This window comes from Myxine glutinosa, chromosome 3 (assembly GCF_964187855.1).
Source record: "Myxine glutinosa chromosome 3, kmMyxGlut1.1, whole genome shotgun sequence".
NCBI classification, from domain to species: Eukaryota; Metazoa; Chordata; class Myxini; order Myxiniformes; family Myxinidae; genus Myxine; species Myxine glutinosa.
Window position 1 is genome coordinate 178,674,806 of NC_136263.1, and position 15,076 is coordinate 178,689,881.

General features: G+C 41.8%; 1 protein-coding gene across 4 annotated transcripts in view; it reads right to left on the reverse strand.

Moving 5' to 3' along the window:
- Positions 1–15,076, reverse strand: part of LOC137423018 (lysyl oxidase homolog 2) — a 182,483-nt gene that overhangs the window by 80,283 nt on the left and 87,124 nt on the right. For all 4 annotated transcript variants that reach the window (XR_010983617.2, XM_068109783.2, XM_078774763.1 and 1 more), the window contains exons 5-6: positions 2,769–2,985; positions 1,299–1,482 (exon numbers count right to left, since the gene is read on the reverse strand). Coding sequence is in view for 3 of the 4 variants with exons in the window: in XM_068109783.2 (XP_067965884.2) it covers positions 1,299–1,482; positions 2,769–2,985 (401 nt within the window). In the remaining variant the exon portion in view is untranslated. The remainder of the gene's footprint in view (positions 1–1,298; positions 1,483–2,768; positions 2,986–15,076) is intronic.

Sequence of the window (15,076 nt, forward strand, 5' to 3'; positions counted from 1 at the left end):
TAATTATCTGATTCATTAATTTTCAAAAAGTTAGATTCAGATGAAACGGTGGTGGTTTAGGTATGCTATTAGCCAATTGATTAAGAAATTAATTATTTTATAATCATTATTTATTTATTTTAATTATTAATCACTTATTTATTTTCTTTCTCACCTGGGCAATATCTCAGGCACCTTTTGAGCTAGGAAGCTGATATTCGGACATGACAGAGACCAAGTGATTTGGCTATAAATGGTATTTTTGATTTATTGATGAATTAATTAATTATTTAATTATTTGCTTACTTACCTATTTGATCAATTTTTTTTAAAGTTACAGATTCGGATGAAACAGTGGTGATTTAGGGATGATATTAGCCAATTGATTAAGAAATTAATTATTTTAAGATTATTATGTATTTATTTTAATTATTAATCACTTATTTATTTTCTTTCTTATCTGGGCAATATCTCAGGCACCTTTTGAGCTCGGAAGCTGATATTTGGATATGACAGTGACCAAGTGATTTGGCTGTAAAGGATATTTTTGATTTATTCATTAATCAATTCATTATTTATTGATTAATCAATTAATTATTTATTGATTAATCAATTAATTTTTTGATTAATTATTTAATTCGTTTTCAAAAAGTTACAGGTTCAGATGAAACATTGGTGGTTTGGGTATGCTATTAGCCAAATGATTAAGAAATTAATTGTTTTATGATATATATTTATTGATTTTAATTACGCAATTAATCAATCAATTATTGAACACCTCTCCCTCGCAATACCGTATTTATGTGCTGCATTGCGATATCGCCGGGGTGGCCCAGGCGCCCCGGCAATGCCGCGAGCTGGAGGATATGTTATTTATCTATTTGGCATGGGGGCGGTGTACTTTGAATGCATCTGTACTTGTTTGGAATTTGTTTAGGATGTCCATCAACTAATGCCCGGCAGACGGTACAAAGCTTAATGTCCATTCAAGGAATGGTACACTTAACGACGTCTCACTCTACCGATGAAGCACCAGGGTGACAGGTTTATAGCTGGGTCGAGATTCTAAAACAGGCTAGATTGCTCAGAGAGGTGAGTGTGCATACCTCTTGGCCCTTCCAGCCGCTCCATGTTAGGTGAAGGTTCAAGAAAAAAAAATACTCCACGTATAAACCATAAGCTTTCCATCTGTGAGCACATCTGGAAACCTATACGTTTTTTTTTTTCCTTCTCATGAGATATTCCATATTTAATTACCAGCTGTACATGGCTTGCACATGAAGCACAGAACCATGGTTACCATTTGGGCACCGGCACACCTTGTCCAAAGTGGGTTCCTTGCAATGCTTCTTTGGCTGATCCAAAGCCGAGCTCACGACAGACCACGCTGGCAGCCAGGAGTCCCCATCTGTCGTCGCAAACAGCCCCCCACTCATTCCGCTTCAGTACTTCGACACGGCCCTCACCCAATCTTGCACCACCCTTCAGCCGGACCAGAGGTTGCTGAATGGAAAGAACATTTTGGATCACATTGCGATTTCCGGACGTTGAATTTGATACACCGTGAAGCATCTGATATTTCAATAGCTCAGAGATGCAGCCCTCGTCTGTGATGCATGTGCACCAACATCAAAGCATCAGCAGCAACAACGAAGGAACTCAAATTTTACCTTTTGTGAAAATTTTGATTGAGACTATATTTAACTTAACAATACTATACTTTATTGAAAAATAAACAGAAGGTTGGTGAAATGCTGAAACACTCATGGCTGTAAATGCAAACATAATAATGCACTTCAATCAATTTGTGGGCAAGATAGGTTTTTCAATGAACTTTCTTGGATGTACTCGATCATGCTATAATGAACAAAAATTAGGAACATTTACAAGTGATACATATATGATGCACCAATCTATCTACTCGTATCTATATTATAAAAGGAGCCATGTCTGTCTGTTTGTCATGTTATAACTTGAGAACGGATTAACGGATTTCAATAAGTCCAACTACGGTGGATTCGGGAAACTCAAAGGAAGGTTTGTGATGCAAAAAAAAAAAAAAACAATTATGGGTACTTGGGTATACGTGGCGATACTGCAAACGCAAACTTGTAACGCAGGATCTCCCAGGAATCCTTTTTTCTTGTTGCTCCATAGATTGCCGAGGTTGCCCTTTCACAGCAGATTATGCTGAAGAAACGGAAAGCCGCATTTTTTTTAGCATTTATGCAAAGGCAGAGACGAGGAGATCTCAGAGTATGTTTAGTGTTTACTGCCATGGCCCGTGCCGAATACAAACCACAGACAGTTTGATCAAAATAAAACAGAGACGGGAAGGAAGGGCAATAAATTATTTTTATTTTGATCTTCCTGTTGGTGTGTTCTATATTATTTGCAATTCAGCATCTAAAAAGGCTGTGATGAATATCCTATTCACAATCTACTCCCTTCCTGGGTGTGCAGCTTGGCCGGTATCTATACACCTCCGAATTTTATTTTTCCCCATTAACAAAATCAGTTTTTTTCAGCCATTACACAAAGCTTAGCATCCCCGTCAGCAAAGCGATGGGTGTTATACTCAAATATAATAATTGCCATAAATATAATAACAATTCCTTTACACTGCAAGGAACTTAAATACTCAAATCAATTTGGAATTCACGGGAAAAAAATATAGACTTCAAGAATGATAGATGTTGATTGTTGATTTACTTATACACTCATTATCACTCATAGATAAACTTGGGGAACAGTCAAATTAGGCCAAAGGCTCATGGCATGCATCCCACCTCAGCACGGAAGGCCTTGTTGAAGCCATTGCTGCCCGAAACAAAAGCAGGTCCAGCCTGGCAGCTGACGATGACAGGCTGACCAAATGCACAGACCGTCATATTATTCATCTTTCGTGCCCGGCTGTACTTGCAGGCACCCAGGTGTACCTCATTTCCGGTGCAATTTACTTGTTTCAGCAGGTATGAAGACCGATGACGTTGAGTCAGGATATACCTGTGGATAAAGTGAATATATTAAATCGACATATATATTCATACATCTAAATATTGTTATGTCTGGGGGTAAAGCAATATCTAGAGCCAGGTAGATCTGTATAGGTAGGTATTCGACTGTCGCGATAGGGAATCTACCTGTAATAAGTTCTTCATGTTTAGGCGTTTGTCAGGATAAGATGTACGATTGTGAATCTACCAGGAGATTCGGGTGATAGTTAGTTCGGGAATAATGAGTATAGCCCTTGTATGTCTCACCCGGTAATCAAACCTTTGTCCATTATGGCACTGCAAACCACATAAACATTAGTTAGGACCTTTAGTACAACACTAAATGACGCCCTTCCCCCTGACATGACTTAGGAAGAAATCGGGCTGGAACACCGCCACAATTGGCCGCCACCATTTACACCTCCGAGAGGCCGATCCGCCTCGCATAGCACATGCTATAACGCAAGGACCACGGGGTCGGGGACGGGAGTGGCAGTGGCACAATGGGCGTGACCTGGACAAGCCGGCGAGTCATGGGAGGCTCCGATTGGCTGAGCAGTGCGCCAATGTGACGTCATCGGCCGGAGATATTACCGAGGGCCGGACGCCATTTTCAGGAGTTCTGCAGGAGTTCTGCAGATGAGTTGAGATGAGAGCAGAGCCCCGACCTGAGTAGAGAGTTCACTTCAGTTGAGCCGGAGGAGTTGAGTGGAGTCCGGAGTGAGAGTTGATACGAGTGCAGTTCGTACGAGCAGTTGCCGAGCGCCATTGAGTCAGCAGTTCGTGCGCACAGGCAGTTCGGAACGGAGCAGTTGGAAGTTGGGTGACGAGCGTCATAACCAAGTTCAGGCAGTTCAGATCGGAGATCCTGAAGACGAGTTCAGAGCGCGAGGGGAGCTTGCTGTCCTGCTTTGGGGCCTCATGTGCGAACGGAGTGGACGTTGGCTCGGGCCTTTGCATTGCTGTGGTGCTTGGAGGCAGTCAGAGAAGGCCTGGTGGCGGCCGAGCGGGGCCGTGTTACAAGAAGAAGACGTCAAAGACAGATAAGCTCGAGCTCCGCGTACATTTTGCACCAAAAGACGTGTTTCTTTCGTAATTCATAATCCACCGTTTTGTATTTGAGGTCTGGAGTGCGGGATCCCGATTTAGAATAGTTCATTACCGGCACGTATTTTCCTGTCCTTGCTTTTCATTTAATAAATCGTTGTATTATTTTCTGTATATACCTGAACGCAGTTTCCTGTTTGATTTTAATAGATAAGGCTGCGGGGCTCTTGCCGTTTCCCTCCATTCCGCGCGCTTAGATTTTGGAATCTGCTATTGAGCTTCCGCCTCGGGAGTTAAAGCCTTCGTAATCGGCATCCGCACCTCTGGTGTTAATCGGAGTTGCGTGACAATATCTATGAAGCTCAGTTGACTTTTTGCTCCACCAAATAACAGTGAAACGGAGTTGAATAAAAGGGTGAAAATTCTACAGATGCTGTGATAAATAACTACCTCTGTCGGTTTGAATGTTTGAAAGAGAATAGACGTCTGGATCAATTTTTGAATTAAATTTAAATCCCGATTATATATATAAATATACGCAAGTTGTCTGTGTGTGTGTCCATGTTTTATTCAGGATGGCTGAACGGATCTTCATCAAACTTTCAGAGGTTCATCAGTGAGTGCCTGGGAGTGTTTTAGGCAAAAAAAAAAAAAAATTGAAAAAAAAAGTTCGTTTTTTTGGAGTTTATAAATAAATAAATAAATAAATTTTAAAAGTTCGTTTTTTTGGAGTTCAAAAAAATAAAAAAATCGTTCGATAGTGCCGAAGCCTTTTTAAATGAATGAAAGTTATATACAAGTACACATTCGCATAAATAAATACAAAACAATTACCAAACATTCGAATACAAATAAATCAAACAATTCCGGAAGTGAACGAAGTTGGTAGTATGGCTTCTTCTTCTTCCTGATCGGCATCACACTTAACTCAGAAACGTGAGCCACATTCACTCAGAAACGTGAGCCACTCCCCTTCCTCTCCTGCCTCCCCCCTCCCCTCCCCTTCCACCCCCCATCCCTCCCCCCCTCCTAAGATATAAATTCTCTGTAAAAGAGCGCTCCACTTCTGACTGCTCCCCTTCCCCCTCTCCCCACCCTTCCCCCCCTCCTTTCCCCCTCCACTCCCCTCCCCCTTCCCCCCCCTCTAAGATATAAATTTTCTGTAAAAGAGCTTCCACTTCTGACTGCTCCCCCTTCTCCCCCCCCCCCCCTCCCCTCCCCTTCCTATCCCCTTCCCCCCCCCCCCTCTCCCCCTGTTCCACTCCTCTCCCCTCCCCCTCCCCCACCAACGTCGGGTACTTCTGCTTGTTATATATATATATATATATATATATATATATATACATATATATATATATATATATATATTGTGGATATGAGGATTGTGTTTTTTTATTGTGTTTTTTTTATTATTGCTTTATTCTGGACCCTCCTGCCTCCAGTCTGTGTAGTGTGTATAAAGGTCAAAGGGCGTTCCCGTAGTTAATTCCATAAAACATACACGAAGGACACCATATATCCCTGTTCAGTAGTTATATCCTTATTCTGTGTATTAGGCTAAGGATTTGTCTTCCATTAATTGACACTCCATTGCACCGAATTCAAATAAATAGATCCCCTTTTATTCCCATTCCCAAAGCCTTTCCTGCTTGCAAACCGCATTTGCTGCAGCTGTGGGTTGCTGTTTTCACCGCGACTCCATTATGCAAGAGGTAACCTCGGAGAAGAAAGGTGTGTCCCCACCTCGTCATAGAGGGGAGGAGTGAGTCAGCCCCACTCAACCAACCAAGAACAAGGGGTTGGACTTGGAGAGGGTGTGGAGAGAAACATCGAGTAGGTTCGCGAAGGTTCAAGGGCGTGGCATATATAACCCGCACGACGACGCCCCCAAGAGAGACGCGCAAGGAGAGAAAAATACGTGCAGCGACAACCAGCCCCTGCCGCGTGAAAAGAGATACGTGTGCGACGTCACCCTGCTCGCTCCCAGCCTGACAAGGACCGGCTTGCTGTGCGCCCTGCCAAGCCTTCCAGCTTGTGGTTCGACCTTCTCCCTCCAGCAAAAACCAACCTGCAATTTCCTCATTAGTGTACGTGAGTTTGTTCTGTTTGTCTTGTCCCTGGGTTAATTATGACTGTAGGTAAGCTAGCATTGCACTGTGTCTCCTTGATTCCTTCTGTCTTTATTTTATTATCTTTCCTTCTTCCTTGGTTTCTTTGGTCCTGTACATAGTAATAAATTATATTCGTATTGCAAAACCTTTTTGTCTTCTTCTTCTCCTTCACATCCGTGTCGCTTTTGTCTTTTCCAAATTGAATATCTGTGGCGCGATTTTGGCCAACGTTCAGGAATCGGGTTAGTCGGGGTAACTGTTAGGGCCGCGGCGCCATCCGCTCGGCAAATTAACATCTTATCTGCGGTCCGTAACAATAGATTTTGGCCAACGTTCAGGAATCGGGTTAGTCGGGGTAACTGTAAGGGCCGCGGCGCCATCCGCTCGGCAAATTAACATCTTATCCGCGGTCCGTAACAATATATATATATATATATATATATATATATATGTATGTGTATATATATATATATATATATATATATATATATATATATATATATATGTATATATATATATATATATATATATATATATATATATATATATATATATATATATATATATATATATATATATAGTGACGTGAAAAAGTAAATACACCCCATGTAAAGTTTTTGACTTTTTCAACATATTTCAACATACAGCTATTTGATCTTCATTTCAACAATATTGATAGATAAAGGTGATATAATATAACAAATATCATGAAACATTTACATTTTGTCGTCCATTGTATAATTTAAATAAACTAGGGCATGCCCGTACTATATCTATATCTAAAATTATATCCCCCCCCTCTATTTACATGAAATGGTTTGGTCCAAAGCGAACGGCTTGCGAGTACGGTGACAATCCCCCCCCTCTATTTACATGAAATGGTTTGGTCCAAAGCGAACGGCTTGCGGAGTTTGGTAAAGAAATCGCCATAGCATGCACAAACGCGCAGGAAAGCGAAAGAATCGCAAATTAGTTTTAATTAGTTTTAAAACATCGTTTAAACGCCAACATAGCGGCAACATAGTTTGCCAACGTGAAATAAATGAATACGCTCTCAAATGTGCCGTCCGAGGCAGAGTCTGTTCGCCACGTTCGGCACACGTGATAGCTCGCTGCTCTCTGATTGGTTGAATCGTTTTTTGGACATAGCTCGGTAACTACTTGTCCGATTAATATGAAACCTTGAAAAGGCACATCCTCGGGTCCCCAGCAATATACCTGGCAAGTTTAAAGTATATCGGACCCGTGGTTGTCGAGAAACAGCGTCACAGACATACATACATACATACATACATACATACATACATACATACACACAGAGATTACTGGAATTATAGATAGATATAAATGCAAATTTCGCAAATGGAAAAAGTATAACTCGCGCATTGAGATGTCACATGACTCTTTTTTGCTGAACTTACCGAGCATGGTAACGTCTTAATTAAGAGTTGTTTCTCACATATGATAACATATTTGATGATCGGATCTCACCATCAAACTAATTATATCGGAATCCGTGTTGAAATCCGATAACAATTGGGCTTTTTATAAAGATTTGTATATGTGGATCGACCCTCGGAGATCATGGTGACAGGTGGCGGCTCGGATGGTTTTAAGTTATGAATTGTGAGAAAATAACTGGTTTAAAACCCCTATTTAGGTGCAGGGTTGTAAAAGACGTTTTCCTATAAAGTTTCATGCCGATTAACCTTGGGAGCTCAGAGGAGTAGGTTCACAAACAAACAAACAAACGGACAATCCGCTTTTATATACAGTCACGTGAAAAAGTAAGTACACCCCAAGTAAAGTTTTGACTTTTTCAACATATTTCAACATACAGCTATTTGATCTTCATTTCAACAATATTGATAGATAAAGGTGATATAATATAACAAATATGATGAAACATTTACATTTTGTAGTCCATTGTATATTTTAAATAAACATAAATGCAAATTTCGCATGTGGAAAAAGTAAGTACACCCCATGTAAAGTTTTGACTTTTTCAACATATTTCAACATACAGCTATTTGATCTTCATTTCAACAATATTCATGGATAAAGGTGATATAATATAACAAATATGATGAAACATTTACATTTTGTCGTCCATTGTATATTTTAAATAAACATAAATGCAAATTTCGCATGTGGAAAAAGTAAGTACACCCTACATTTACCACGACTTCAAATACCTAAAATTACAATCAGGTGCACCAGCTCAGGTGCAAATGATTAGAACATCGTTAGAGAAGATCTTGGAGGAACCTGTCTTATTTAAACCTCAGACATTTAGTTTGGTTTGCTCTTTGTTGTTGAAGTGTGCAGCGTCACCATGCCTAGATCAAAAGAGCTCTCTGACGCCTTCAGAAAGAAGGTTATAGATGCCTACGAGTCTGGGAAGGAATTTAAAAAGATCTCCAAACAATTTGAAATCAATCATTCGACTGTCCGGAAGATCATCTGCAAGTGGAGAAGATTCCAAACAATTGCCATCTTGTTCAGGCCAGGCCGCCCCAGCAGGTTCAGCCGAGAGCAGACCGCAAGATGCTGAAAGAAGTCTCTAAGAACCCCAAAATGTCATCACGGGACCTACAGGTAGCTTTTGCCACTGTTGATGTCAAAGTTCACGAGTCTACCATTAGAAAGAGGCTGCACAAATTTGATCCACATGGGAGGTGTGCCAGGAGGAAACCTTTGCTGTCCAGAAAGAACATCAGGGCAAGACTTAAGTTTGCCAATGAACACCTAGGCAAAGACCAGCACTTCTGGAACAATGTGATGTGGACAGATGAGATGAGTCAAAGGTAGAGCTATTTGGCCACAGTACCAGAAGACATATTTGGCGAAAATCAAAGACATCATTTGACCACAAGAACCTAATACCAACTGTAAAGCATGGTGGTGGAAATATTATGGTTTGGGGCAGCTTTTCTGCATCAGGGCCTGGGCAGCTCACCATCATATAATCCACTATGAATTCTTCATTGTACCAGAGGGTGCTTGAGGATAATGTGAGGCCATCTGTCGGAAAGTTGAAGCTCAACCGAAGGTGGACCTTGCAACATGACAATGACCCTAAACATACCAGTAAATCCACCAAGGAATTTTTTTTTTTTTTTTTTTTTTTTTTTTGTATACAAGATCGAGGCTCGTGAAAGAGCGAACATTAATCACACAGAAAGACAAACAGACACATAAAACAAATAACATCGGGAGCGGTAGACAAGATGGGGAGAGAGGGGGAAGGACACAAACACAACATTTGAGAGCAGGGACCGAGAGACATGGAGACATCGAGAGATCTGTGGGAGGGAGAGGGCTTTGGGGGGGAGGCATGTGAAGGGGGGGGGGGGGGGTGGGAGAGGTATAAACATATGGACACTGCCAGGATTTCCAGGAAAGAAGTTGGAATTTCAAACAAGGTGGATCTGGGGTGAATTAGTGGGGGTAGAAAAGATCAAGGTTTTGGATGGGGGAAGATAAGAGATGGTGGTGAACAGCTGTTTTAAAGACCTGGAGGGAGGAGAGGGATTGAAGGGAGTGTGGGAGTTTGTTCCAGAGGCGGGAGAAAAGAGGAATGAAAGAGTGAAGGTGAGCAGAGAGCCGAGATTTCGGCAGTTTAACCATCAGAGGGTTGCTGGCAGATCTTGTGCGACCTGTAGGAATATTTGGGGGACAGAGCACAGAGAGAGCTGGGGGAGCAAGGCCGGAGAGGAGTCGGTAGAAGACAGAAAGACCACCTACCTGCCTGCGGTGAGTGAGTGAAAGGCCCTCAGAGATAGCTTCATCGCGGGAGATTCCAATGATTTTGAAAGCTTTGGATTCAACAGCGTGAAGCCGAGCCAGGTGTGAGGCAGGAGCACCAGCCCATAGGGGAGAACAGTATTCCATTGAGCTGCGGATGAAAGCCTTGTATGTGGTGAGGAGCTCAGGTGTGCCGAGAAAGGACTTCGCACGACGGAGGATGCCCAGTCGGCGACTGGCTTTGGAGGCCAGCTTGGAAATGTGGTTTTCCCAAGAAAGATCATGGCAGATAGTGAGACCCAAAAGCTTGAGCGACAGAACTTCTTGGAGAGGATTGTTGAGAAAGTAGATGGGAGGGTTGTCCAGTCGATCTTTTCGGAGAGACATAGTAAGAGAGTGAGATTTGTCAGGATTGAAAGACATGTTCCACTTGTTTGACCAGTCTGTGATTTTGTCCAGGTCTGCAGAGAGTGAGGAGGCTGCAGACTGCCGATCTGAGGGAAGAGGTATGGAGCGGCAGAGAGTGGAGTCATCAGCAAAGAGATAGAGAGGATTTTCCAGAGAGTCGGAGAGATCATTGATAAAGACCAGAAAAAGCACAGGGCCCAGCACACTTCCTTGGGGAACTCCAGCCTGAACAGGAAGGGGAGATGAGAGAAGTCCATTCAGGGCCACACGTTGACTACGACCAGAGAGGAAGTCCGCAAGCCATGCATGGAGATTTCCATGGATACCATAGGAGGAGAGTTTGGTGAGCAGAGCTGGGTGCCAGACCGTATCAAAGGCCCGTGATATGTCAAGGGAGACAGCTCTGATTTCCTGTTTGGCATTGAGGACCTCCATCCATTGTTGAGACAGCAGAAGCAGCATGTACAGAGTAGAGTGACCTGGTCTGAAACCAAATTGGTGATCAGAGATCAAGCCATTAGAGAAGAGGAAAGATTTCATATCCAAAGCAATGATGGATTCCATGACTTTGCTGATAATTGGGAGCAGGCTGATTGGTCTGTAGTTGCAAGGATCTGTTTTTGCACCTTTTTTGTGTAAAGCGGTAATGTTTGCTGATTTCCAGGATGCTGGCAGATGACCTTGAGCAAAAGATAGGGTGAAAAGAACAGAGAGAGGGTGAGATAGAGCGGCAGAGCAGGATTTTAGGACCCGTGGGCTGATGCCGTCTGGTCCAGTTGCAGAATCAGAGTCGAGGTTTGACAAAAACTCCTCCACCTTGTCAGGAGAGAAGGACACAGAGTCCAGGAGCAGTTGGGTTCGACTGGGAAAGGTGGGAACAGAGAGAGATGGGTTTGGGACTAAGGATTTTGAGGCGAACACAGAGTTGAGGCATTCGGCTTTGTCACGTGCGATGTCAACTGTGTGGCCATTTGAGGTAAGGGAGGGGATGGAGGGGGAACAAACACCAGAAACGGATTTGACCAGACGCCACCAGGATTTGGAGGAAGGAGACAGGTTTGAGAGTTCATTCTTGAGTGAGGAGAGATAGTGCTTCCTGGCACTCCTGAGGGTAGACACACACTTGTTCCGAGCTTGGTGGAAGGAACTGAGATTGCCTTCAGTTGGTGGAAGGAACTGAGAATGGCTGAAAAGAAAAAAATGGAGGGTTCTGGAATGGCCAAGTCAAAGCCCGGATCTAAATCCCATCGAGATGTTGTGGGGGGACTTGAAACGAGCTGTGCATGCAAGAAACCCCTCAAACATCGCACAGCTGAAAGAATTCTGCATGGAGGAGTGGGCAAAAATTTCTCCCAGTCGATGTCAGAGACTAGTAGACAGTTATAAGAAACGCCTACTTGAGGTTGTTTCTGCCAAAGGGGGCAATACCATCTATTAGAGCCAAGGGTGTACTTACTTTTTCCACATGCGAAATTTGCATTTATGTTTATTTAAATTATACAATGGACTACAAAATGTAAATGTTTCATGATATTTGTTATATTATATCACCTTTATCTATCAATATTGTTGAAATGAAGATGAAATAGCTGTATGTTGAAATATGTTGAAAAAGTCAAAACTTTACATGGGGTGTACTTACTTTTTCACGTGACTGTATATAGAAGATAATGTTACATATATATAATATTGCGTATATAATACTATTTATATATATATATATATATATATATATATATATATATATATATATATATATATATATATATATATATATATATATATATATATATATACAGTTACTGTATATATGCATGCTTTCTTTTCGACCGAGCCCAAAACTGGAAATCAATTGCTTGGTAGGAAAAAAGAGTTTTTTTTTTTTTTCTGATTGTCACATTTTAGTCTTTTATATTTGACATCGTAATATAATTGGGTTTTGTGGAAATAAGATGTGAAAGAAAATACTTGTTAAAGAAAACATTGAGAACTTGCACGAAAGTATAGATGCAGCTGTGCTGGGGTTTCCTCTATTTTGGTTTCAAATTGTATAAGTGGGATCAGTTTCACTTCATGTTCATCATCCATCACAGTTTTTTTTCCTATTCTCACAATGCTTTTATATATCAGTAATGGCTATGTTTCGAATCGCGCATGTTCACTCATTTTTCCATACAAGCCACTTCATCCAACAGATGGAAACAGTGTTTTTCTTCTAAACAGCTGAACATACATGCTAATAAGTATCTCGGGTTTCATTCCTGTCCATTTTTGCTTTGTGTAAAAGCTGACTTCATCGAACTAAGAGGACTTGGTTTAACTTGTGCATCATCATACATTGGAAATCTGAACGTTGTCGTTCGAAAAATAGACAAATTTATGTCGGCAATAATGAAATCCAGGAATGTCTCCAGGTTTAACTTTTGGAATGAAAATGTTTGTGAGCAGTTGGAGACTGTCTCATATATATATATAAATATAAGGGAGAATTGCTTTGCAATACATGTCCCCTATGGGTGTGAAATTTTCAAAAGTCCAAAAAGGGCATAACGAAAGGGCCCTGAAACTCAAACTTGTTCTGTAACTTATCATAATAAAGCCATGTACTAAGTTTCAGTTGAATATGTTAAAGGATAAGGGTAGAAAGTCTGGAAAACCACAGGTGGGACAGACAGATGGACGGACGGACGGACAGACAGATGGAGAGCAAACCTACAGTCCCCCCAAGTGAAACCGGTAGGGGACTAATAAAGCAGGAGTGTCTGTCAGTCTCTCCCCGAATTTCCCCCTCAGTTTTGGGGCTAGCCCCACCAAACTTTCTGTGGAACATTTTGGGGTCCCAGCGGGTGTCTAAGTGCAGGTGGGAGGTTTCAGAAATTTCTCAATACAATTATGATTTTGAGTTTCTACCCATACGAAACTGTTACGTCTCTGCATGCAAACACATTCACGGGTTCGGCATTCACGGTTTCGCCATTTACTGCGTGTGGAAACATTCGCTGGTTTGATAATATCTAAATACAAGCATGATTTTGAGTTTTCAACCGAACGACGTTGCTTTTATCCATGCTAAGGTGGGTGGTAGGTTTCAGAAATCTCTTATCCTCTTATCTATATAATAATACCGTAAGGACTCGACTTTGTTATCCCTTTTACGCCGCACCCAGTGACCCGATGCACACGGCACTAATGGATTTACGATCTACGAACCGCGCTCTTTGTTTATCACGTACAGCCAGACTCGAAAAATCTGAATTAGTCGACTTTGGGGCCCAAAAGCATCCGATTAACGGCCGATACGACGCCATCTTTCGACGCCATCGTATTGGCGTCTGCTGGGCGAAGGCGATGCGAGCCGTCCGCTGATTGGACAGTCGAGTGGTGTCATTAAATAATGGGCCGTGCTTACTGCTTACTGATATTGATCTGAAACTTGCAAATGGGCATGTATTGCAAAGCAATTTTCCTTCTTATATTGTCCAAGTCTAAAATACACACCCACACACACACATAAATCAGCTGATCGTCAAATCTGCATTCCCTACAACCAGTGATTACAGGTTTAAAAAATGATTTTTTGACGTATTGACTCAACGATGTAAATAGGAAAGCATTAATTTAATTATTTCCTTCTTATTCTGTAAAAGCGGCCTCGACGGTATAGTGTGCGATTGCCCAAAGCAGGTTCTTATTTTGACAATCGTTAGTCGTACAATAAATACTTACGGAATATTAAATGAAAAAAAATGTTTCTTTCTTGAATATTTTAAAGCATTTTGTTTTTCATTCCACATGGTGTGTTTCTTCCCTCCCTCCCTCTGTGGACAACCAAGTGCCGGCTTCCCGTGGTAGTATAATCCTCTGTAGCAGTGTAGGGTTTTATGAGCCAATGATTATGGTGCGGCGCATGTCGAGTCACAGCAGGATTTTATGAAACGCCATTTGAAGTTGTGATAAAGGTCAGAGTACCTGCTAACATGTCAAGCTACAGCAGGGCGGCGCAGGTCAGTTATAGTTAATCAACGGATCAATGAGAATGTCCTTTACTGTACGTACTGTACTTTACCACATCGGTTAGAAACGCTGCCGCAGGAGATCTCCGATGGTCTTTACTTTAGCTTCTGTTTTGGATTTGGTTCCCACCTCCTGATACCTCGCAGGTGTGACGTCGCATCAGAGGACGTTAAGCCAGCTGTCTCATCTGATTGGACAGTCGAAGGCGACAGCAAGCCGTCCACTGTGGACAATCCAGAGCATGCATTTGTGCCGGTGTCGGCGATCGTTGTTCATATACTCACTCTTCATTTTCATCTTTCTTCCTAACTCTTACTCGGACAAGCAAATCCCCTATGCCATCCATAATGGTACACTCTATCCATACACCACATCCTCCCTTCCGTGGATGTTCCACGGGTTTCGGCTAGTTATTATTATTATTATTAGGTTTACTCTCCATGAAATGGAGAGAAACCTATTATTACTGCTAGAGTTTTTCTTGTTATTATTCTTCCGCCCTATTTTGCACCTCCGAAAACTTCATAATTAATGTTCTCAGCAACCGCTGGTCGGATTGACAGGAAATTTTCATCAAATGATCCTCTCGGCTCCTATAATTTTTTCGTGCTAATTATGACGTCATAGGTCACGTGGTGTGGGCGCCATCTTGTAAAACAAATTCAACTTTTCCCCTCTGTATCTCCGCAACGGCTCAATGGAAAAATTTGAGGAATGGCTCATTCTAAAGAACTCTTCAACGGGAACAAAAGACATGTGTATCGAGTATATTAA